Genomic DNA, 26,706 nt, shown 5'->3' on the forward strand with positions numbered 1-26,706 from the left:
CAGTCACTGTGTACATACATTACATTACTGATTCTGAGTTACATCCTGTATTATACCCCAGAGCTGCACTCACTATTCTGCTGGTGCAGTCACTGTGTACATACATTACATTACTGATAGTGAGTTACATCTTGTATTATACTCCAGAGCTGCACTCACTATTCAGCTGGTGGTCACAGACTCTCCTGTGTATTAGCGTTTTGAATATTATATATGTATATATGTGATGTGTAATAGCTTTGCTATATGTATCTGATTTTAGAGTCCACATTTTTACCGAGTGACTCCGGCCCGTGGCCCATTGTCCGGTGGCACGTGGATAACCATAGAGGGAAGTAACCTGAATGCCGGCAGTAATGTGTCTGTAGACATCGGAGGACGACCCTGCGCCTTTTCCTGGTACGTGTATAAAAGTCGGTGGAAATATGAGAATAGAAACCGCGCCAACCATGGCTAAGAGTGACAGCATTTACCCCTCATTTTTGACCTCACAGCTGAGGGTTTGCTCCAATGTATCCAGTCTCCACATTCCTCTGTGGTTGATGCATTTTACGTATATTGATACAAATGATCAGGACAGGGGAGATTTGTGCAGCCTCCGATGTTCTTCGCTGAGAGTCGCCTCCTGCTGTTTCTCCGAGTTTCCTTGATCCCAGCCGCTTTCTGCCGTGTCGTATTCTGCGCAGTGTGCATCAGCGGTGAGCACAGCGAGCCGTAGAGCGACACGTGTCCACCGGAGGATGCACCGTGCTGTAGGAAGCCATTGAGAATCATCAGGAGAGCGTTTAGATAGCGGCACATTGTGACTGGAAGACGTGGGTTTAAGTGTGTGCCCCAGGCTGCTCCTCTCCCGCGCCGCCGCTCCCTCTGCCCGTGCCTCTCTGCCATAAGAAGTGCATAATTTCTAGATTACGAATGATAATAGAGCGGGTCTTTAAATATTTTCCTGTGGTAATTGCTGGTTATCAGCGCTAATAGCTGCTGTTTGCTCGGTGACGGCGAGTTCTAGTGCAGCAAAAGCTTTTTATATCCTGGCTGCTGCAATACACATCTGCTGCCGTGGAAAGAAAGCCATCTGACACCGCTGCTGCTGCTCACATTGGTGGCAAAGGCTGCACTGCCCTCATTCCTGCTCCCATGTGCTACCCCCAAATCCCTGGGAGAATAAATAAAGGAAGAGAGCAGTGGTGCGGAGGCTGGGAGTTGTAGTTGGGCACTAGTTGGAGGTCTCCTTCATACAGTCACATATATTACCATTACCCCCTCGCATCAAGGACAGTTTATCAGTGACCGGTCTGTTATTTCCTTGTGAACACATGTGCAGTGTATGGCGGCTGAATGTCTCCTCCTTCCATCTCTAGGAGAACCGCCAAGGAAATCCGCTGCAAAACACCTCAGGGGCAGAACCCGACGAGCACAGAGATCCAGATTCACATCAACAGAGCGGTGCTGCACAACCCGACGGTCAAGTACAACTACACCGAGGACCCTACTGTGCAGAAGATCGAGCCGGAGTGGAGTATCACCAGGTAATGTCCCCCCGCTATCAGTTAGTAGTCCTGCAGGTAATGACCCCCCACTATCAGGTAGCAATCCTCCAGGTAATATTCCCCCACTATCAGGTAGCAATCCTCCAGGTAATGTCCCCCCCGATATCAGTTAGTAGTCCTCCAGGTAATGTTCCCCCACTATCATGTAGTAATCCTCCAGGTAATGTTCCCCCGCTATCATGTAGCAATCCTTCAGGTAATGTCCCCCCGCTATCAGTTAGTAGTCCTCCAGGTAATGTTTCCCCACTATCTTGTAGTAATCCTCCAGGTAATGTTCCCCCGCTATCAGGTAGTAATCCACCTGGTAACGTTCCCCCGCTATTAGGTAGTAGTCCTCCAGGTAATGTCCCTCCACTATCAGGTAGTAGTCCTCCATGTAATGTCCCTCCGCTTTCAGATAGTAGTCTTCCAGGTAATGTTCCCCCACTATCAGGTTGTAGTTCTCCATGTAATGTTCCCCCGCTGTCAGGTAGTAGTCCTCCATGTAATGTTCCCCCGCTATCAGTTAGTAGTCTTCCAGGTAATGTTACCCCGCTATCAAGTAGTAGTCTTCCAGGTAATGTTCCCCCTCTATCACGTAGTAGTTCTCCATGTAATGTTCCCCCGCTATCAGTTAGTAGTCTTCCAGGTAATGTTCCCCCTCTATCAGTTAGTAGTCCTCCATGTAATGTTCCCCCTCTGTCAGGTAGTAGTCTTCCAGGTAATGTTCCCCCGCTCTCAGGTAGTAGTCTTCCAGGTAATGTTCCCCCTCTATCAGGTAGTAGTTCTCCATGTAATGTTCCCCCGCTATCAGGTAGTAGTCCTCCATGTAATGTTTCCCCGCTGTCAAGTAGTAGTCTTCCAGGTAATGTTCCCCCGCTATCAGGTAGTAGTCCTCCATGTAATGTCTCCCCGCTATCAGGTAGTAGTCCTCCATGTAATGTCTCCCCGCTATCTTATATCTTGCAGTGGTGGGACGCCTCTCACCGTCACCGGAGTAAACCTGGCCACCATCAGAGAACCAAAAATACGAGCAAAATACGGTGATGTGGAACGTGAGAATGTAAGAACCTCCTCGTCTTTTAGGGGAATTTTTTAAATACTGTCAATATGGATCCTCCTTCCTGTAGTGGTGCATGACATTAGAGATAAGGGTGGATGACCCTCAGACTGTGCCCACTAGGCCATAACATCCCACATTAGTTTTCTTCCTTAAGTCCCTTTGTCTTCTTTTTCTAGAACTGCACTGTCTACAATGACACCACCATGGTGTGCCTAGCCCCTTCCATTGAAAGCCCATTGAGGTCCCCACCCGAGAATGGCGATCGCCCAGATGAGATTGGATTCATCATGGACAACGTTCAGTCCCTGCTCATTGTCAACACGACGACCTTCATCTACTACCCAGATCCAGTATTTGAGCTCCTGAGCGCCTCTGGGAACCTGGAGCTGAAGCCGAGCTCTCCTCTAATCATCAAGGTGAGAGCGTCCTGGATGAACGTGATGGATTTACTCTCTATCAGGTCACTTGTACCCTAGAGAATAATCGTTTTATATCTGTAGGGTCGGAATATCCTTCCAGCCGTTCCCGGAAATTTCCGCCTAAACTACACAGTGTTAATTGGCGACACTCCCTGTGCACTGACCGTCTCCGAAACACAGCTCCTATGCGAGTCTCCCAACCTCACCGGTCAGCACAAAGTGACGGTAAGACCACACGCACCCACTGATCTTATGAAGAACATCCCTTTCGTTTTGGGAAATAACAAGCCATTTCTATTCACCTCTTAGATAAAAGTTGGAGGGTACGAGTTTTCTCCCGGCACTTTGCAGATCTACTCCGATAGTCTCCTGACCTTACCTGCAATCATCGGTATCGGTGGAGGTGGTGGACTCCTGCTTCTCATCATCATCATTGTTCTCATCGCCTACAAGCGCAAGTCGAGAGATGCGGATCGTACCTTGAAGCGTCTCCAGCTGCAGATGGACAATCTGGAGTCACGGGTGGCCTTGGAGTGCAAAGAAGGTGAATGTGGGACGACACATGGTCCATATTTCCCCAGGAATGTGTCCTTTTTCACATCCTGTAATCACGTTCCAAGCCATCTCCGTCTTGGACAGATGTTCCATTTTTATGGGAGCCTTATAAAAATCCATTGCTTCGTCCCTATTTTTGCGAATTCTGCACAACCCATTAATCTCCCCGTGAAGCCACTTGCGCACCACATTTTGCTGGTCCACGTTTGATATCTGGCCTCATTCTTGATAATGGAGTCTTAATTTTTGATCCAGAATCAAAGACCGTTCCTGCGGGAGTCTGCAGGGTGAATGCGGGGGGCTTACGGTATACGAGTAGCAGGTAGTTAAATCGTTGCTTCCATTTATATCTTGCCATCTTCTGAGGTGGACCGTATGAAAGGGAAGAGTTGGCAAGGGAAAGCGGGTGAGACAACCAGGTGTCTCATTATATGGAGGAAACTGGGACAAGGAGTCTGCAAAAACTCGCCAAAGGCAATTTAATTGCCCATTATCCGTGCAAACGGAACGTGGTGTCACAACCCGGCCGACTGCAGCGGGTCTAGAATTAGGGGGCAAGAGGTTGGCGGCACAAAGAGGATGAAGGAACGAGTTCTATACGTGCGCGCCTATATGTACACTATATAAAGCTGCAGATGGAGGGAGCGACACGGCAGTGCCAGGGATGATCATCAGTAATATCCTACAGCTGCCAGATAAAAGAGCGGGCTTTTAATTAAGCGGCATGGTATCTCTACCCATCCTATGCCTTTGAGTTGCACCGCGGACAGATTAGAGATCTTCACTCGCCCGCTCCTCCCGCTCCCCCCTCCTCCGCTCGCCCCCTCCACCTTTCCAAGCATCTCAGCGCTGCCACATAAATTTAATTGAATTCCTTTCACAGATCTGTGTCTCGTGAACCATCTTACCTGCACTCCTCCAGGAGGCAACAGCAGGTCCAGTAATGGAGATTGCTGGTTATTTGCCTTGTATGATCACTAGCCGTCGTGCCCGACACCCGAGAAGCAAACGCTCTTTGTTCTCCTGGACCTGTGATTCTGCCACACAGTGTGGAGGAACATAAAGTGTCCTCATAAATAATGAGATACAATGTGACGAGAGCCAGGAAGATGCCGAATAATGACATGATATGGACACATAGTCGGAGGGTTGCGTTAACCCCCATCACGGTCCCCAACTGGGCTGTGTGCCTGTCAGCATTGGTATTTATTCAGCACGCTTGGCACTCATGATTGTTCTCCACAGATAAGTGGTGTAACAGGATCTCCTGATTTATTTATTTTTTTAATGAACATGATGGTGGTGATAGTACAGCGCTAGGACACAGTGTCACAGTGATTACAAGATGATGGTATATGCAGGTGATATGTCATTACTTCATAAGATTAAAATGCCCCTTTTTAGTGTAAATCTATGAATTTTGTTTCTGTCAAAGATTAAAAAGGTCTGAGCAACCTCTAAACAAAATTTACAAGTGGCACAGATGGCTGCTGCAAACCTCCCCCCATTTCTCCCCGAACGGCTGCTCTAACCCCTCCGATTACTGCAGGTTGCACTGGCAGCCTGCGTCGGGACACCAAATGGTAATATTTGGTCATCTGACTGCTGAGGCCTCTGACTGGGTACTTGGGTAGCAGGAACATCTGATGAGGCGGTGTGCATGTGACTCCTGAAGCCAATCATAGGCCTCTGCCTCAATGGTCATGTGACCGTAGAATTGCATGTCATTCCATCCTGCCCTGATGCAGACCACCGGAATGGCCTGAGCTGGACCCCCGGGGCCAGAGCTGTGGAGTGCAACTGAATTTAATAATTTATTCTATAACTTGATATTGGGATGATTCGCTGGAGAAAAGGACAAAGATTTTAATGTAAAGGGGACATCGGCCCCCGGTACAAGGTGATGAAACCATCAGTTACTGAAAAGTTTGAAGAATCTTCTGTCCCTGTAAAACATTCATTAAATGTAGAACTTTCCACCCACAGATAACTGTGCGAGGTTCTTCTGATGTCCCCGGAGACTTCGCTGACGTTTCTCTTCTCTTGTTTCGTAGCCTTCGCCGAGCTGCAGACAGACATCCATGAGCTGACCAACGACCTGGACGGGGCCGGTATCCCGTTCCTGGACTATCGCACCTACGCCATGCGGGTTCTGTTCCCTGGCATTGAAGACCACCCTGTACTGAAGGAGATGGAGGTGGGGACGCGTTTCTTTATTTTTATCCTTTGTGCGGTGAGTGCCAGGCCGCAATAATCGCTCATAACACATTTTTTGCTTGGCTTTGTTACAGGAAGCGGCTTTGTTCACATTTCTAAATTGGGCCTTGGGATGAAATTTCCCGCTCATTATACCGCTATTGTTATGTGGGGGGGGGGGGGGGGGGACCAAAAATCAAAAGCGACTGTACAGAATGTTGTAGATTGTGCTACTGGAAAGGGTTAACCTGTTATTTCAGAAGCCCATTGTACTGAGATGACTGCGAAACGCGTGACGTTTCAGGCTCGTTCTTTTTGTTTTTTTCACTTTTTGTGAACCGATCTTTGTCGCAGTGGACATGGCTTTTTCATACAATAGCCACTTGTAGAACTACATTTCCCAGCTTGCTTTGCTCTATGGCCTTCTGTCTGTTGAATATAGGTGGTAAAAATTTGCCTCCAAACTAAAACGTAGCTGTTTTGTTCCATAAACAGCGCCACCCCACTCTACAGGTTGTATCTGGTACGGCAGCTCAGTGCTATTGAAGTGAATGGCGCAGAGTTGCAGTACCAGACAAAACCCTCCTGGTCAGGGGTGGCGCTCTTTATGAAAGAAAGCGGCTATATTTTTCTAACCCTGGGTAACCAGCTTTTGCTACATGCTCCAGCTGCTGCGGAACATCTTTGTGATGTGTAGTCATTGAAGAATAATGGTTCATGGTGAAGTCCCAATATCGTCCGATAGAGCTTTCTTCAGTATCCGGGCGTTAGCATTGTATTTCTGCTTGCTGTCAATGAAGAGAAACATTATTTACCTTCATAACTTGTTGTATCTTAACGCCGGCCTGATGGCGATATTTTATGCGCAGCTAATTACCGCACACGTTTTAGTGCCAATTGTTAGTTTTTTTGTCTTTTTCAGTTTTGGCTACAGGTGAATGGCCCAAAACGATCACAAAAAACATGGCGATTTACAGTAAAACACACACAGGTTTTGTATGCAGTGCATCCATGGAGCCCTGGACATAGAGGGCTATTCCACCCCGCCAGGAGATGCCATCATCTTGTGATTGTTGGGGGTCCCCGCTGATAACGGGAATGAAGCAGAATCGGCACTGTTTCAGCGTTGCATCCTCTTCAGTTTTTGCTTGCAAAGCGGCGCCCCTGACACCCGGCCGAGCATAGAAGTTCTGCCTCCCCCTTTCACTTAAATGGAGCCGTGCGGGTGGTCAGAAGCGCCCCTGTGCAAAGGAAAAGACTAAAGCACTGCAGCCCCTTTATTATTAGAATCAGTGAGGGTCTCAGACCCCCAGCAATCATTACCTGAATGCGTAACCTAGAAATGCGCTATCCAGGACAATTTTGTGACCAATAGATGCAAACCATGTTTCCATTCACTGACAGACAGCGGAGATCTTGAAAGAAAGAATAGTAGAAATGTGCGGAAGTTATTGAACGGAGGCCGATTCGGGACTGACTGGTTCACACATAAAGTGCTGTTGGGGCGACACCAGAATCCGTGCAGACGCGTCTTATTTCCCCATATTCTATTCATCACCGCAACACGCAGGTCATTGTGGTATTACAGGAGTATTATTCACCGCGCTGCAGCCTAATTCACCTCTGCATCATACCGATATTTTCAGAGTTTTATATATTTTCTGCCTCTGGGCAAATTACGGCTACGAGTAGACACTACACCCATCATGTCACTCTCCCAAAACTGCCCGCACCCTGCCAGGACTCCCGCAGAAGCTGGTGCTCGTCCTCCAGACCTCGGCACTAGGAAGTGAAATTAAATGTTGATAAGAATATAAAATTCCATGTTGTCTTTGGTGTCGCCCTCTCCTCAACTTCTTTGCCCATCCCCTGTGCGCGTTGCCTTCTCCATCCCCGCCCCCCCCAACCCAGTCACTGCCCCCTGCCCGCGTTGCCCTCTTTTACCTACCCTGGCCGCTGCGCATGTTATCCTCTTTCACCTTCCCCGGCCCCTGCATGCATCACCCTCTTTTACTGCATCCCCTGCGCAATTCGCCCTCTTTTACTCCCTGGCTCCTGCATGCGTCGCCCTCTTTTACCCCGACTCCTGCGCTCGTCATCCTCTTATACACCCCCTCCACCTCGTTCCCGGCCTCTGTACACGTCTCTCTTTTACCCTGCCCCATCCTCTGCATGCGTCACCCTCTCCCCATCCCCTGTGCACGTCGCCCTCTTTTAACCCCCCCCGTCCCTGTGCGCGTCGCCCTCTTCTACCCCTCCCTATGGTCCCTACACGCGTTGCCCTCTTTTACCCCCCCAACCCCACGACTCTTGCACATGTCGCCCTCTCTTCCCCTCATCCCCTGTGCGCGCCGCCCTCTTTTCCCCCCATCCCCTGCACGTGTCGCCCCCCCCATCATCTGTGTGTCGCTCTCTTTTCACCCCATCCCCTGCGCGCGTCGCCCTCTTTACCCCCCATCCCCTGCACGCGTCGCCCTCTTTACCCCCCATCCCCTGCGCGCGTCACCCTCTCCCCCCCATCCCCTGCTCGCGTCGCCCTCTTTTCCCCCCATCCCCTGCGCGTGTCGCCCTCTTTTCCCCCATCCCCTGCGCGCGTCGCCCTCTTTTCCCCCCATCCCCTGCGCGCGTCGCCCTCTTTTCCCCCATCCCCTGCGCGCATCGCCCTCTTTTCCCCCCATCCCCTGCGCGTGCCGCCCTCTTTTCCCCCCATCCCCTGCGCGCGTCGCCCTCTTTTCCCCCATCCCCTGCGCGCGTCGCCCTCTTTTCCCCCATCCCCTGCGCGCGTCGCCCTCTTTTCCCCCATCCCCTGCGCACGTCACTCTCTTTTCCCCCCATACCCTGCGCGCGTCGCCCTCTCCCCCCCCTCCATCCCCTGCGCGCTTCGCCCTCTTTTCCCCACATCCCCTGCGCGCGTCGCCCTCTCCCTCCCCCCTCCATCCCCTGCGCGCGTCGCCCTCTCCCTCCCCCCTCCATCCCCTGCGCGCGTCGCCCTCTCCCCCCCCCCTCCATCCCCTGCGCGCGTCGCCCTCCCCCCCCTCCATCCCCTGCGCGCGTCGCCCTCTCCCCCCCTCCATCCCCTGCGCGCGTCGCCCTCTCCCCCCCCCTCCATCCCCTGCGCGCGTCGCCCTCTCCCCCCCCTCCATCCCCTGCGCGCGTCGCCCTCTTTTCCCCCCATCCCCTGCGCGCGTCGCCCTCTTTCCCCCCATCCCCTGCGCGCGTCGCCCTCTTTTCCCTCATCTCCCTGCGCACGTCGCCCTCTTTTCCCCCCATACCCTGCGCGCGTCGCCCTCTCTCCCCCCCCTCCATCCCCTGCGCGCGTCGCCCTCTCTCCCCCCCTCCATCCCCTGCGCGCGTCGCCCTCTCCCCCCCTCCATCCCGTGAGCGCTTCGCCCTCTTTTCCCCCCATCCCCTGCGCGCGTCGCCCTCTCCCTCCCCCCTCCATCCCCTGCGCGCGTCGCCCCCCCCTCCATCCCCTGCGCGCGTCGCCCTCTCCCTCCCCCCTCCATCCCCTGCGCGCATCGCCCCCCCCCCTCCATCCTCTGTGCGCGTCGCCCTCTCCCCCCCTCCATCCCCTGTGCGCGTCGCCCTCTCCCCCCCTCCATCCCCTGTGCGCGTCGCCCTCTCCCCCCCTCCATCCCCTGCGCGCGTCACCCTCTCCCCCCCCCTCCATCCCCTGCGCGCGTCACCCTCTCCCCCCCCTCCATCCCCTGCGCGCGTCGCCCTCTCCCCCCCTCCATCCCCTGCGCACGTCACCCTCTTTTCCCCCATCCCCTGCGCACGTCACCCTCTTTTCCCCCATCCCCTGCGCGCGTCGCCCTCTTTTCCCCCATCCCCTGCGCGCGTTGCCCTCTTTTCCCCCCATCCCCTGCGCGCGTCGCCCTCTTTTCCCCCATCCCCTGCGCGCGTTGCCCTCTTTTCCCCCCATCCCCTGTGCGCGTCACCCTCTTTTCCCCCCATCCCCTGCACGTGTCGCCCCCCCCATCATCTGCGTGTCGCCCTCTTTTCCCCCCATCCCCTGCGCGCGTCGCCCTCTTTCCCCCCCAGCCCCCGCGCTCACGTCACTATGATGGCGATACAGACCATTAGGTGTCCTGCACTTCCTGCGCTCGTTTCATAGTGCGATATGTTTAATGGTTTTCCAAATTTACTTTCTGTAGACTCTTAAAACAAACGGCAAATTTCCCGGCCGTATAAATCTGCAATCTGCTGTGTGTCTGGAGGTGAATGAGTAAGACCTTCTGTAATTAGGAGGGGGGTAAAGGTAAATCTTTCTCCGCTGGGTCTTCAGATGGTCACATACAGCGGCAACATTTACCTGGCTCTTCAATACACCGTAAAAATGAGAAACTGCCATAAATAAGTCCCAGAATGCATAAAAGGTGGGAAGATACTCTGCTTATAGCATGTCTCTGCTGTAGTCACATCCAGAGCTGCATCCAGAATTAGGCACAGGTCTATATTGCATGCAGTCAGTAGCTGGGTCAGCCATAGGGGGCGCAAACAATTCTGAGTGGGCTCCTAACCTACATATTCATCCATGTAAGGAGGCCCAGACTGAAATGACTATGTCTCCTGCCACGGCCCGTCTCCTGCCACGGCCCGTCTCCTGCCACGGCCCGTCTCCTGCCACGGCCCGTCTCCTGCCACGGCCCGTCTCCTGCCACGGCCCGTCTCCTGCCACGGCCCGTCTCCTGCCACGGCCCGTCTCCTGCCACGGCCCGTCTCCTGCCACGGCCCGTCTCCGGCGCTGCATGGCCCCTGTTACTGCTCCTGTGCCCTACATAGCAGTAATGCCCCCTGGACAGTAGACGATATTAACGCCCCCTGTGAGCGCCCCAGAAAGTGACATTGCCCCCTTGTGTACCTCTCCTGCAGGTATAATATCTTGAGGGCACTTAAGGGGCATTCTTACTTGTATAAATGCCCATTTTACAATTAATCTTGTTCTCTGAGTGCCCCTAAAAATAATTAATACCCCCATAAGTGTCTAGTTAACAATAATGTCCCGAGCGCCTCACAAAAAAATAATAATGTCCCCTGAGCTCCCTCTTCATAATAATACCCTTTGTGCCTTACCAAAAATATCCCTCTAGCCACCAAACCCACCTCTGCCACATACAAGGTCCCTTATAATAAAGTAATAGTGCGTGAATGTTAGCTCACCCCTACGCCAACCTCTTGTGCATTACGGTGCGACCTGCGGCCTACAAGACGGAGACCAGTGGGGCACGGAGAACGTGGCTCTGATCTACCTCCAGGATTAAGGGCATCTGTGTCCTACACACTGGTGCAGTTAGCAGTGGCGGTCACTCGGGTGGGTGCAGGGCGGCCGCCCCTCATGCCCGGATGCATTTCTGTTTTTTTTTTTTGTTTTTTTTCTGCAAACTTGAATCCCATTGAAATAAATGTTTACTTTGGTTTCCGACCATCATTTGCCAAATGGCAGAGAGAAAATATTCGCTAGGTGTGAACAGAGCTTTATGATCTGCTGTATTGCATTTTAGGGGTTGTGATGCTTCTCCTTTAGGGTGTGATATATCTTTCCAGCAGGGGGTGCTAGAAAAAACAATGAGGTCATGCAGCCAAGTGTTAAATAGAGACCAATCAGCCTTTGAATGCCGCTTTGGATGTGAGTGGAGTAATATCAGTAAGAGATCAGTGAAGTTGATGTGGAGAATGTCGACGGCTGCTCTTCATACATCGCCACGGTCGGTGCTGTAGCTGCATTGCTTTACAGCAGGTCTGGCGGCTGCGTACTCATTACGGCAAGCCTTTGCACAGACACGGTTGCGTGCACCATGCTGGATAATCGTAGTCGCTGGCACAGATCAGCGACTGCCATCTCCCTCAGCGGTTTTGCGGAGTCTGATCCTAATTTCTCTACTGAAGATTTTGCACGTTCATCCTCCGAAGCCGCCGTTACACAATCTGCTGGAAGCCAAGACTTGTATGTCTCCTGCGTCTCCCCAAAGACTTGAAGGCAGCGCAAGAAACAGAGAGCGCTCATTCCTGGTAATAAGTAGCGAGAGGTCGAGGTGCAGAGAGGCCGGGGCACAACGCGTTCGTATCATCCCATCTCAGAAGCTTTTCTATCCTCGGCGTAGATGTCATCCGGGACTAAAGCCTGAGCCCTCTGGTATTAATGCTGGAGATCCCGGGGGGTATAATGTATACCGGAGGGCAAGTGAGGGTGAGAAATTTACTTTTCAAAGCCTTCAGCAGGAAAAGAAAAAGATGACTCCTTTCTTACACAAACTGTGCAAATCTCTGCACAGACTATGTGTTATCACAGCTCCGCTCCTGTGCAGTAAATGTGGCTGAGCTGCAGTAACATAAAACTTCTGCACGGGTGAGGAGCAGTGGACCTGGACAACCGCTACAAGGACGGAGAACGTCTTGTTAATGAAAAGATTAATGTCATTGGGCTCCATCAGATGGGCTAAAATATACATCCTATATCATACTCCAGAGCTGCACTCACTATTCTGCTGGTGCAGTCACTGTGTACATACATTACATTACTGATCCTGAGTTACATCCTGTATTACTCCAGAGCTGCACTCACTATTCTGCTGGTGCAGTCACTGTGTACATACATTACTGATCCTGAGTTACATCCTGTATTATACTCCAGAGCTGCACTCACTATTCTGCTGGTGCAGTCGTTGTGTACATACATTACATTACTGATCCTGAGTTACATCCTATATCATACTCCAGAGCTGCACTCACTATTCTGCTGGTGCAGTCACTGTGTACATACATTACATTACTGATCCTGAGTTACATCCTGTATTACTCCAGAGCTGCACTCACTATTCTGCTGGTGCAGTCACTGTGTACATACATTACTGATCCTGAGTTACCTCCTGTATTATACTCCAGAGCTGCACTCACTATTCTGCTGGTGCAGTCGTTGTGTACATACATTACATTACTGATCCTGAGTTACATCCTGTATTATACTCCAGAGCTGCACTCACTATTCTGCTGGTGCAGTCACTGTGTACATACATTACATTACTGATCCTAAGTTACCTCCTGTATTATACTCCAGAGCTGCACTCACTATTCTGCTGGTGCAGTCACTGTGTACATACATTACATTACTGATCCTGAGTTACATGCTATATTATACCCCAGAGCTGCACTCACTATTCTGCTGGTGCAGTCACTGTGTACATACATTACATTACTGATCCTGAGTTACCTCCGGTATTATACTCCAGAGCTGCACTCGCTATTCTTCTGGTGCAGTCACTGTGTACATACATTACATTACTGATCCTGAGTTACATCCTGTATTATACTCCAGAGCTGCACTCACTATTCTGCTGGTGCAGTCACTGTGTACATACATTACATTACTGATCCTGAGTTACATCCTGTATTATACCCCAGAGCTGCACTCGCTATTCTTCTGGTGCAGTCACTGTGTACAAACATTACATTACTAATCCTGAGTTACATCCTGTATTATACTCCAGAGCTGCACTCACTATTCTGCTGGTGCAGTCACTGTGTACATACATTACATTACTGATCCTGAGTTACATCCTGTATTATACTCCAGAGCTGCACTCACTATTCTGCTGGTGCAGTCACTGTGTACATACATTACATTACTGATCCTGAGTTACATCCTGTATTATACTCCAGAGCTGCACTCACTATTCTGCTGGTGCAGTCACTGTGTACATACATTACATTACTGATCCTGAGTTACATCCTGTATTATACTCCAGAGCTGCACTCACTATTCTGCTGGTGCAGTCACTGTGTACATACATTACATTACTGATCCTGAGTTACATCCTGTATTATACTCCAGAGCTACACTCACTATTCTGCTGGTGCAGTCACTGTGTACAAGCATTACATTACTAATCCTGAGTTACATCCTGTATTATACTCCAGAGCTGCACTCACTATTCTGCTGGTGCAGTCACTGTGTACATACATTACATTACTGATCCTGAGTTACATCCTGTATTATACTCCAGAGCTGCACTCACTATTCTGCTGGTGCAGTCACTGTGTACATACATTACATTACTGATCCTGAGTTACATCCTGTATTATACTCCAGAGCTGCACTCACTATTCTTCTGGTGCAGTCACTGTGTACATACATTACATTACTGATCCTGAGTTACATCCTGTATTATACTCCAGAGCTGCACTCACTATTCTGCTGGTGCAGTCACTGTGTACATACAGTACTGATCCTGAGTTACATCCTGTATTATACTCCAGAGCTGCACTCACTATTCTGCTGGTGCAGTCACTGTGTACATACATTACATTACTGATCCTGAGTTACATCCTGTATTATACTCCAGAGCTGCACTCGCTATTCTTCTGGTGCAGTCACTGTGTACATACATTACATTACTGATCCTGAGTTACATCCTGTATTATACTCCAGAGCTGCACTCACTATTCTGCTGGTGCAGTCACTGTGTACATACATTACATTTCTGATCCTGAGTTACCTCCTGTATTATACTCCAGAGCTGCACTCGCTATTCTTCTGGTGCAGTCACTGTGTACATACATTACATTTCTGATCCTGAGTTACATCCTGTATTATACTCCAGAGCTGCACTCGCTATTCTTCTGGTGCAGTCACTGTGTACATACATTACATTACTGATCCTGAGTTACATCCTGTATTATACTCCAGAGCTGCACTCACTATTCTTCTGGTGCAGTCACTGTGTACATACATTACATTACTGATCCTGAGTTATATCCTGTATTATACTCCAGAGCTGCACTCACTATTCTGCTGGTGCAGTCACTGTGTACATACAGTACTGATCCTGAGTTACATCCTGTATTATACTCCAGAGCTGCACTCACTATTCTGCTGGTGCAGTCACTGTGTACATACATTACATTACTGATCCTGAGTTACATCCTGTATTATACTCCAGAGCTGCACTCGCTATTCTTCTGGTGCAGTCACTGTGTACATACATTACATTACTGATCCTGAGTTACATCCTGTATTATACTCCAGAGCTGCACTCACTATTCTGCTGGTGCAGTCACTGTGTACATACATTACATTTCTGATCCTGAGTTACCTCCTGTATTATACTCCAGAGCTGCACTCGCTATTCTTCTGGTGCAGTCACTGTGTACATACATTACATTTCTGATCCTGAGTTACATCCTGTATTATACTCCAGAGCTGCACTCGCTATTCTTCTGGTGCAGTCACTGTGTACATACATTACATTACTGATCCTGAGTTACATCCTGTATTATACTCCAGAGCTGCACTCGCTATTCTTCTGGTGCAGTCACTGTGTACATACATTACATTTCTGATCCTGAGTTACATCCTGTATTATACTCCAGAGCTGCACTCACTATTCTTCTGGTGCAGTCACTGTGTACATACATTACATTACTGATCCTGAGTTACATCCTGTATTATACTCCAGAGCTGCACTCGCTATTCTTCTGGTGCAGTCACTGTGTACATACATTACATTTCTGATCCTGAGTTACATCCTGTATTATACTCCAGAGCTGCACTCGCTATTCTTCTGGTGCAGTCACTGTGTACATACATTACATTTCTGATCCTTAGTTACATCCTGTATTATACTCCAGAGCTGCACTCGCTATTCTTCTGGTGCAGTCACTGTGTACATACATTACATTTCTGATCCTTAGTTACATCCTGTATTATACTCCAGAGCTGCACTCACTATTCTGCTGGTGCAGTCACTGTGTACATACATTACATTTCTGATCCTTAGTTACATCCTGTATTATACTCCAGAGCTGCACTCGCTATTCTTCTGGTGCAGTCACTGTGTACATACATTACTGCTCGTGTACAGTCACTTTCCTGCTCCCGGCAGTGATCGGTGAGTGGAGCTGGAGGTGACGCTTCTGTTCTTCAGATCTCGGCAGGAATAACTGTTAAAAGCAATTGACGTACGGCAAAAAAACCCACTTGGCATCTTCCGTCTTCAGTGCCCAATGAATGTATGAATGCTCCTGTGATTAATATGGCAGCTGCGGGGGCTTCTGTGGAGGTTTTTTTCCCCCCTTTGCAAAGGTTGAGGACTCTTGAACTATATGAAACCTGACTGATAATTTCACCTAATGGTTGTATTAATCAGCGACGGAGAAATGGGTAAGAGACCAGGAGCGAGCCAAGGAAATGTCTGCATGGGATTGGTGCTAATAGCACCCCCCCTCCACACTCCACCATGATGAAGAGCCCCTATATCGCGCTGCATTTACGCTCACCTGCGTGCGGTTTATTAGCACAGATGGCGCCATTTATTGCTTTGTATGAAATTCTTGTTGCTGAAATGTCAGACACGATTACGTGCTCATTTAAAGGGACACTAACATAAAAGTCCTCTGCTTTTAAAAGTTCAGCTGCACTATAACAGCAGCTGATACCAGACAGCAATAAATGGCTGATAACTGCAAGCAATAGACTACATTTACAGGAGATGGAAAATTTACACGATTGTGGTTTATATCCCTAACTGTTGTCGGTCTTCCTCATTGCAGGTCCAAGCCAATGTGGAGAAGGCCCTGAACCTCTTTGGGCAGCTCCTGAACAAGAAGCATTTCCTGCTGACCTTCATCCGCACCTTGGAAGCCCAACGCAGTTTCTCCATGAGAGACCGAGGAAATGTCGCCTCCCTCATCATGACGGCTCTGCAGGGGGAGATGGAGTATGCCACTGGGGTCCTCAAACAGCTTCTGTCTGACCTGATTGAGAAGAACCTGGAGAGCAAGAACCACCCGAAACTGCTCCTGAGAAGGTGAGAATGGCAGGAATATGCGTTAACCCTATATTGTACTCAAGAGCTTCACTCACTATTCTGCTGGTGCAGTCACTGTGTACATACATTACATTACTGATCCTGAGTTACATCTTGTATTATACTCCAGAGCTGCACTCACTATTCTGCTGGAGCAGTCACTGTGTACATACATTACATTACTGATCCTGAGTTACCTCCTGTATTATACTCCAGAGCAGCACTCACTATTCTGCTGGTGCAGTCACTGTGTACATACCTTACATTACTGATCCTGAGTTACATCCTGTATTATACTCCAGAGCTGCACTCACTATTCTGCTGGTGCAGTCACTGTGTACATACATTACATTACTGATCCTGTACTGATCCTGAGTTACATCACGTATTATACTCCAGAGCTGCACTCAAATTTCTGCTGGTGCAGAAATTTGTGTACATACAGCGGGTGAAATAAGTACTGCACAAGTCACAAATTTTGTAACTAAATATATTTCTAAAGATGCTATAGACATGAAATTCTCACCAAATGTCAGTAACAACCCATTCAATCCACACAGGCAAAGAAATCAAACCATAGATGTCCATAAATTAAGTTGTGTAATAATAAGAAATGATCCATGGAAAAAGTATTGAACACATGAAGAAAGAGAGGTACAAAAAGCCATGGAAAGTCCTGACACAAGCTGAATTCTATCCGTAATTAGAAAGCAATTCTGCAACTTAGTGAAAATTAATATCCGCTCCTTCAACTGATGGTCTCATTACCAAGGTGCCACACAAGAAACATCTCATGATTGGTAAAACCAGTGAGCTGTCTCAAAACCTTTGCAACCTTATTGTTACAAAACATACTAATGGCATTGGTTACAGAAGCATTTCTAAACTGACTGTTTGGGCCATAATCCAGAAATTGACAGATCATAATTTTCAGCGGAGTGAAAAGAATTATCAGATATGTTGTCCAAGAGCCAAGGACCACCTGTGGAGAGCTACAGAAACACCTACAATCAGCAGATAAAATTGTTAAAAAAAAACAACAGGTAATGAATGCACTCAACCTCCGTGGCCTGTATGAACGCTCACCACACAAGACTCCATTGGTGGACAAAAGGCAAGTTAAAACGCATTTACAGTTTGTGCAACAACATTTAGACAAACCTGTGAAATACTGGGAGAATATAGTCTGGTCAGATAAGACCAAAATTCAACTCTTTGGATGCCATAATACGCACCATGTATGGAGGACAAAAGGCACTGCATATCACCCCAAAAACACCATACCAACAGTGAAGTTTGGAGGTGGGAACATCATGGTGTGGGGCTGTTTTTTCAGCATACGGCGCTGGCAACCTTCATATAATTTAAGGAGCGATGAATGGACAGTTATACCGAGACATTCTTGATAAAAAATCTGCTGCCATCTACCAGGATGATGAAGGTGAAACCAGGGTGAACATTTCAGCAAGACAATGATCCCAAACACACAACAAAGGTAACTCTCAATTGGTATCAGAGAAACAAAAAAAAAAGCTCCTATCACCGGACCTGAATCCAATAGAAAATGTATGGAAGGAACTAAAGCTCAGAGCTCATAGAAGGGGCCCATGGGACCTTCAGGATGTGAAGAGTGATTTTGTGGAAGAATGGGCTAAATCACACCTGAGCAATGCCTGCGACTAGTTTCTCCATACAAGAGGTGTCTTGAAGCTGTCATCACCAACCAAGGCTTTTTACGAAGTATTGAATTTCAATACGCGCGTTCAGTACTTTTTCCCTGTGTCATTTCACATTATTACACTTAATTTATGGACATCTATTGTGATTTCTTTGCCTGTGTGGATTGGATGGGTTGTTACCGACATTTGGTGAGAATTTCATGCCAATAACACCTTTAGAAATAGATTTATTAAAAAAAATTGAGGACGTGTTCAATACTTATTTCACCCGCTGTGCATTACTTATCCCGTACTGATATTGAGTTACATCCTGTATTATACTTCAGAGCTGCACTCATTATTCTGTACTTACAGCTTAGATGACCTGTGATAGCGCAGCAACAGATACTATTACCAGTATTTCATGGAACATATAACTTCCTCGCCGATCTCCTCTGGATATTACATATATTCGGATACTGGCTGTTTGTGATCCCGGACTCCTCTCAGGGATTATATGATGATGATGAGTTGGTAACAATGTATCAGCTGAGTCTGCGCTTTGTTACTTTACATCCTGGAGCATTCAGCAGCAGAGCGGCTGCAGTCTTGACATCCCATCCACTTGTCCGATCCCGTATCCTGAGCACAATGCTCCGCACATGCGAAAATGATTAAAAAGGCTGAAAGAAATCAATCGACGCACAGAGCCGGCGCTGAAAAGAAGAATTAGACACAATCAAATCGATTTCCGAATGCAAAAGCCGAGGTTCTGCTAAAAAATACATTATCTTCATTAATTCAATATCTTCCCATCCTCTGTCTATTGATCACAGGCCTGGTGACAGAAATTGCACTTCAAGACTCTGTGACCGTCGGATTTGGCTGTAAATGAAGCTCTTATTGTTTATTTATTGCTTTCTCTCTACCTGTCCATGATCCTCAGTACAGCTGGAGCCAGAGAAGCTCAGAAACACAGCGCCCGGCACTAAGGATGAGCGCTCCTCATCAAATACCCATAATACCGCTCAGTCACTGATAAACTAGGATTCGTGTCATAGACAAACATTTACTCCAAAATTACTCTGTTACAAGAATATAACTACTATAATACTGCTCCTATATACAAGAATATAACTACTATAATACTGCCCCCTATGTACAAGAATATAACTACTATAATACTGCCCCCTATGTACAAGAATATAACTACTATAATACTGCTCCTATATACAAGAATATAACTACTATAATACTGCCCCCTATGTACAAGAATATAACTACTATAATACTGCCCCCTATGTACAAGAATATAACTACTATAATACTGCCCCCTATGTACAAGAATATAACTACTATAATACTGCCCCTATGTACAAGAATATAACTACTATAATACTGCTCCTATATACAAGAATATAACTACTATAATACTGCCCCCTATGTACAAGAATATAACTACTATAATACTGCCCCCTATGTACAAGAATATAACTACTATAATACTGCCCCTATGTACAAGAATATAACTACTATAATACTGCCCCCTATGTACAAGAATATAACCACTATAATACTGCCCCTATGTACAAGAATATAACCACTATAATACTGCCCCCTGTGTACAAGAATATAACCACTATAATACTGCCCCTATGTACAAGAATATAACCACTATAATACTGCCCCTATGTACAAGAATATAACCACTATAATACTGCCCCTATGTACAAGAATATAACCACTATAATACTGCCCCCTATGTACAAGAATATCACTACTATAATACTGCCCCTATGTACAAGAATATAACTACTATAATACTGCCCCCTATGTACAAGAATATAACTACTATAATACTGCCCCCTATGTACAAGAATATAACTACTATAATACTGCCCCCTATGTACAAGAATAGAACTACTATAATACTGCCCCCTATGTACAAGAATATAACTACTATAATACTGCTCCTATGTACAAGAATATAACTACTATAATACTGCTCCTATGTACAAGAATATAACTACTATAATACTGCTCCTATGTACAAGAATATAACTACTATAATACTGCCCCCTATATACAAGAATATAACTACTATAATACTGCCCCCTATATACAAGAATATAACTACTATAATACTGCCCCCTATATACAAGAATATAACTACTATAATACTGCCCCCTATATACAAGAATATAACTACTATAATACTGCCCCCTATATACAAGAATATAACTACTATAATACTGCCCCTATGTACAAGAATATAACTACTATAATACTGCCCCCTATGTACAAGAATATAACTACTATAATACTGCCCCCTATGTACAAGAATATAACTACTATAATACTGCCCTCTATGTACAAGAATATAACTACTATAATACTGCCCCCTATGTACAAGAATATAACTACTATAATACTGCCCCCTATGTACAAGAATATAACTACTATAATACTGCCCCCTATGTACAAGAATATAACTACTATAATACTGCCCCCTATGTACAAGAATATAACTACTATAATACTGCCCACTATGTACAAGAATATAGCTACTATAATACTGCCCCCTATGTACAAGAATATAACTACTATAATACTGCCCCCTATGTACAAGAATATAACTACTATAATACTGCCCCCTATGTACAAGAATATAACTACTGTAATACTGCCCCCTATGTACAAGAATATAACTACTATAATACTGCCCCCTATGTACAAGAATATAGCTACTATAATACTGCCCCCTATGTACAAGAATATAACTACTATAATGCTGCCCCCTATGTACAAGAATATAACTACTATAATACTGCCCCCTATGTACAAGAATATAACTACTATAATACTGCCCCCTATATACAAGAATATAACTACTATAATACTGCCCCTATGTACAAGAATATAACTACTATAATGCTGCCCCCTATGTACAAGAATATAACTACTATAATACTGCCCCCTATGTACAAGAATATAACTACTATAATACTGCCCCCTATGTACAAGAATATAACTACTATAATACTGCTCCTATGTACAAGAATATAACTACTATAATACTGCCCCCTATATACAAGAATATAACTACTATAATACTGCTCCTATGTACAAGAATATAACTACTATAATACTGCCCCTATGTACAAGAATATAACTACTATAATACTGCCCCCTATATACAAGAATATAACTACTATAATACTGCTCCTATGTACAAGAATATAACTACTATAATACTGCCCCCTATATACAAGAATATAACTACTATAATGCTGCCCCTCTGTACAAGAATATAACTACTATAATACTGCCCCTATGTACAAGAATATAACTACTATAATACTGCCCCTATGTACAAGAATATAACTACTATAATACTGCCCCCTATATACAAGAATATAACTACTATAATGCTGCCCCTATGTACAAGTATAGAACTCCTGTAATACTGCACAGTATGACGTGATTGGAGTTTATTCCCGGTTTGGCGGTACATTGGATTTTTGTCCAGTTACGGTATTACAATTAGTAATGTGAATGATGAGTATAGTTTATTTGACTGGAATCGCCCACGGATGGGATGAAAGCCTCCTTGCTCCATTAGCAGATAGATCGCTGTTGTCATGTCTGACAGATGTCTACAGTGTGATGCTTAACCCCTTCGGCGCTGCACGTCCTCCAGGACCGGAGGGATTAAGCCGTGTGATCTGCGTCTCCCTGAACAGGTCCGGTATAATGGCGCATGAATGCATCTCATTACCGCCTTCTCCGGCTGCTATAAGTGATCGCCCCTTTGATGTCTGGTCTCTTTATTGCTGGTACAAAACTATGACTGCAGGTTTTTTTGTGGTTCCCCGGGGCAGACTCCAAAAGAGAGAGGAGAAGCAATCTTGTTTGCATAGAGATCAATGAAGATCGCTCCTCGCTGCCTCTGGGTGGCTGGTAGATTAATATAATCCGCACGCTTGTGCCGCGTCTCCGGTGGAGTGTCGGTGACTGGCCGGGCACATCCTAATTATATACATGGGATCCTATAAAGACCTGTAGGCACGAGGTAAATGTTCATAATAGAACTCATATGTCTAATACAATGAACACCTTTAACTTTTTTAAAAAAAATTTAAAGTGACAGTAACATTTTAGGCTGCTGTTATAACCTGCAGGGTAATACTCCATCTCAAATTACTGCCTTTTCTATAATATTATTTCCGTTTTCTTATTCTCTCAGGACGGAGTCTGTGGCTGAGAAGATGCTGACAAACTGGTTCACGTTCCTTCTATACAAGTTCTTAAAGGTAAACCTCTTTTATTAAATGGTGAGCGACTGACCACGTGATCATTGGAGGAAGCAATGTTTTTATATGACGGACCTGTACAATGGACTGGGATTTTTTTTACATCCTTGAGAATTGACTGCACAAACTTTCATAGTTTTATAACACCCCCATATTGTGCGTGCAGTGGTCTGTTCCACAATGATGCAGTCGTTTTTAAAAGAGAAATGCTTTGTGTGGTATGGAATGAACCACTGAGCACCGATATTTAGGGGGTTCTGGCTATACCGAGGGTTAGATGTAGGTGGCCGATCAGTGGAGTTTTCCAGGATTTTCCGTAGACGCGATCATTATACGGGATCCTCCAAAAATGTCTCCTGCGGAGTCGTCTCTTGTTTCTTATACCCCATTGAATGATAGAAAAGTGAAATAATGAGAGGAAGCCTCTGCCAGGAACATTTTATTCTGATTGATTCCACCAGGGGAATGCAGATGGCAATCCCGATCCAGGAAACACGACGACGCCTTTCTAAATTGTTACCGTTTTTTTTACACCATATGGAAAGGAATAAATATTGAGACATCGGAACAATCAAAATAAAATCAGCGGAGTGGAAAAAAGAACAAAACATTTTGGCAAAAAGCTCGGAAACTGACGGGCAGTTTCTTATTACAGCGCCGTCTACCACATGAGCTGCTTAAAGGGACACTCCACCCTGGTCTGTAACATAAAGCTATGGAAGGAGCCTCCGCTGCCGTGTAGATCGCGCAGAAACACCGTGAAACCAAACCTGGGGCCGAGTCACCTCTTGTGTTTTGTGCTTTTTCTATTCTGTTCGCTGGTGGAATTTGTACAATATTTTTCCCTTGTTTTGGTTTGTTTTTTTGTTGCACTTTCAGACTTAAAATAATTATTTTTTGTGAATTTTTATGCCGCCGGGGCACTGGGGTACTTTTTGCACAAATATTTTGGAATGTTTCAAGAAAGACGCAAATTATGTAAAATCATGGCAAGAAAAAAAAACAGATGAAACCAAGTAAACGATCTTAAAAAGAAGTAATTAAATGAGCAAGGTGCATACAGGTTTCAGGCCATTTGGATAGATGACGTTCCCTGATCTCATCCACCGATCATTTAGTCTTACCCCTGCTCTCGCACAGCTGCAGGGTTTGTTACAGTGGATCAGTACAGTCAGTCCTTTGTAAGAGAAGCAGTAAAAATGTCTTGGCCGTCGTTCTCTGCGGGATGAGACTTGTGAAAGGCGACCTATCTGCCATCTATGTGCATGGCCACGCCCCCTGTGCACTTCCCGACTGATTTGCATGTGACCTGAACACTAATTTTTTCATCACTGGATCATCGCATCTCTACAATGTAGGTGTCCTTTTTATTGGGGTATACGCACCCACCCAGCTGTACCACTGCTTCCATGTATAAAAAGGTATCGACAGGTTTCCTTTTTACTGCCTGCACTGATACATTGTAACAAATCCAGCAGCTGTGTGGGAGATGTAAGGTCTAAAGAGGCTCAAGGCTTCATTAGAAATATTCCCATTTCCTGACAGCCAAGCAGTGGTTTTGCCAGTTAAATGTTTCATTATACCATGATATTCAGAATTGCCCCAAGGGGTTTCGGGGGAGGGTGAGCCGCCTTGTGCTCCTGGGTAAGGCTCCCGGTGTGAAGCTTCCCACAGTGAAATAGCCCTTTAAGATGTGCTCTATAGCAGCTGCACAGGTAGAATTCCCCTTTAACACAGTGTAGAGTTTTCTTGAGATCATTTGCTTGATCTCTTACGGTTTGTAGAATACGTCCTCTTGTGCCCGCGCCTCCGAAATGTAGGTTTAATATTAGGCCGAGAGTTTGAAGCCTCCGTACTCGAGGCTGAAAGTGGCCATTTAATCTGCAGTAAGCTGGTGAAAGCTCTCCATCCTCCGGGGACCCGCTCAATCCGTCCACCTACCCGCTCATTACCCGCTCTTAATGTACCGCACTGGTACAGCTCCGCCATGCCCTCCAGTTCTTCTACTGCGGGCCGTGAATGGAAAGTCCAGCCGGCGGGACCCTCCTACCTCACATCGGTCACCGACTCTACAATATTTTCACTGCCAAATTACCACTATACCCTGCAAGCGTAATTTGCAGCCTTGCACCCTGGCATATCATGCCAAGCATGTGACTCATGTCTGGAAATAAAGGGACACACACATATAAAACCGGAGTTATATCCTCCTGGTAGGTAAATCTGCCCGGCGGCCATCTCTGGGGGTGACAGGTGATGAATGCTGCCCCATGGTGACGTGATTAGAGATGAGCGTTGTTCTACTCGAACTGTTCGCCAATCTCAAATTCGAGCTGTTTTGGGCGGTGTTCGAGCCGGTCGGCGAACACGAACAATTTGAGAAAAATTCGGCTGTTCGAGGTTATGTTCGATAACTGTTCGTGCACCAAAATCATAACTGGATTTTTTCTCAGTAATGATGAAAATTAATGTTAATACGCAGTTTGAGTGTTCAGCGGGGTGGGGGGAGGGGCAGGGGATGGATCTCTGCAGGAATAATGAAGATCTCCATTTTTTTTTCTCTTTCCCGCATTTACAGTGGGGAGGTGCAATCTGTCAGCCTATCAGCAGCGCACACACGGAGCGAAGTGCTTTTTTTCACACAAGCAAGGGCATGTGTGATTGGCAGTGTATGTCACATGTCCTTGCCCTATAAGACCAAGCCATTTTCCCCGTCGCCACCATTTTCTCACTGCTGCAGCTGCGTGTTAGACGGCACCGCTGTTGCTGTGTGCGCTATACCTTGTTAATTTCAAGCCAATTTTCGCACAAATCTACAGATAGCTTGGGAGTAGGGAATAGTTGTGATTGCAGTCCTTTTAAGGACTAGGTTACAGCATTTCCTACGACTTTTATCAGGCAGGTCTGTGCTCTTAAATAGATAGGTTGTGGGAGTAAAGACTAATTGTAATTGGAGTCCTTTTCAGGACTAGGTTACATCAGTTCCTATCAGTTTTTGCCAGGCAGGTCTGTGCCAGTGCTGTGCAAGTTTTTTTCACAGCATTTGGCTGAATCTAGCAAAGCTAATCCTTTTTGGCCTATTGCAGAGTGTGTTAGTCAGTGGAGTAGCCTATCTGTGTTGCAAGATATACCACCTGTGTATAGAATGCCAATTTTTTTACTGCACCTAGTGAAGTAAAATCTTTTGGGCATAGCATCATTCTATTAGTCCATCTATACTGACCTCCATCAGGTTGCAAACTGAATATAATTTTTTTCTGCATCTAGCTCTGAAAAAATATTTGGGCTTCTAGCAGTGTGTGGGACTTGGTCTATTAGTCCATCTATACTGACCTCCATCAGGTTGCAAATTAAAAATAATTTTTTTCTTCATTTAGCTCTGAAAAAATATTTGGGCTTCTAGCAGTGTGTGGGACTTGTTCTATTAGTCCTTCTATACTGACGTCCAGCAGGTTGCAAATTGAATATAATTTTTTTCTGCATCTAGCTCTGAAAAAATATTTGGGCTTCTAGCAGTGTGTGGGACTTGTTCTATTAGTCCATCTATACTGACCTCCATCAGGTTGCAAATTAAAAATAATTTTTTTCTGCATCTAGCTCTGAAAAAATATTTGGGCTTCTAGCGGTGTGTGGGACTTGGTCTATTAGTCCATCTATACTGACCTCCATCAGGTTGCAAATTGAATATAATTTTTTTCTGCATCTAGCTCTGAAAAAATATTTGGGCTTCTAGCAGTGTGTGGGACTTGGTCTATTAGTCCATCTATACTGACCTCCAGCAGGTTGCAAATTGAATATAATTTTTTTCTGCATCTAGCTCTGAAAAAATATTTGGGCTTCTAGCAGTGTGTGGGACTTGGTCTATTAGTCCATCTATACTGACCTCCATCAGGTTGCAAATTAAAAATAATTTTTTTCTGCATCTAGCTCTGAAAAAATATTTGGGCTTCTAGCAGTGTGTGGGACTTGGTCTATTAGTCCATCTATACTGACCTCCATCAGGTTGCAAATTAAAAATAATTTTTTTCTGCATCTAACCCAGCCAATAGTTTTGGCCTAATACCACAGTTTGGCCACTCAGCTCTGCTCGGTTACCATCCATTGTTTTTTTGTGCAAACAACTCCAGAGTTGTGAATTAGTTAACCACCAAAATGAGTGGAAAAAGGC

At 46.2% G+C, this 26,706-nt stretch overlaps 1 protein-coding gene across 4 annotated transcripts in view; it reads left to right on the forward strand.

Annotated features, from left to right (window-relative positions):
• The window catches only part of PLXNA1 (plexin A1), a 305,584-nt gene that overhangs the window by 241,322 nt on the left and 37,556 nt on the right, over positions 1-26,706 (forward strand). For all 4 annotated transcript variants that reach the window (XM_073644943.1, XM_073644947.1, XM_073644946.1 and 1 more), the window contains exons 15-23: positions 263-399; positions 1,362-1,529; positions 2,499-2,592; positions 2,769-3,008; positions 3,093-3,236; positions 3,321-3,555; positions 5,621-5,763; positions 16,311-16,567; positions 22,472-22,538. In XM_073644943.1, coding sequence (XP_073501044.1) covers positions 263-399; positions 1,362-1,529; positions 2,499-2,592; positions 2,769-3,008; positions 3,093-3,236; positions 3,321-3,555; positions 5,621-5,763; positions 16,311-16,567; positions 22,472-22,538 — 1,485 coding nt within the window. The remainder of the gene's footprint in view (positions 1-262; positions 400-1,361; positions 1,530-2,498; positions 2,593-2,768; positions 3,009-3,092; positions 3,237-3,320; positions 3,556-5,620; positions 5,764-16,310; positions 16,568-22,471; positions 22,539-26,706) is intronic.

The sequence above is a fragment of the Phyllobates terribilis genome, unplaced genomic scaffold (genome assembly GCF_046119375.1).
Source record: "Phyllobates terribilis strain yellow unplaced genomic scaffold, ASM4611937v1 Scaffold_8__6_contigs__length_399053987, whole genome shotgun sequence".
Taxonomy (NCBI): Eukaryota; Metazoa; Chordata; class Amphibia; order Anura; family Dendrobatidae; genus Phyllobates; species Phyllobates terribilis.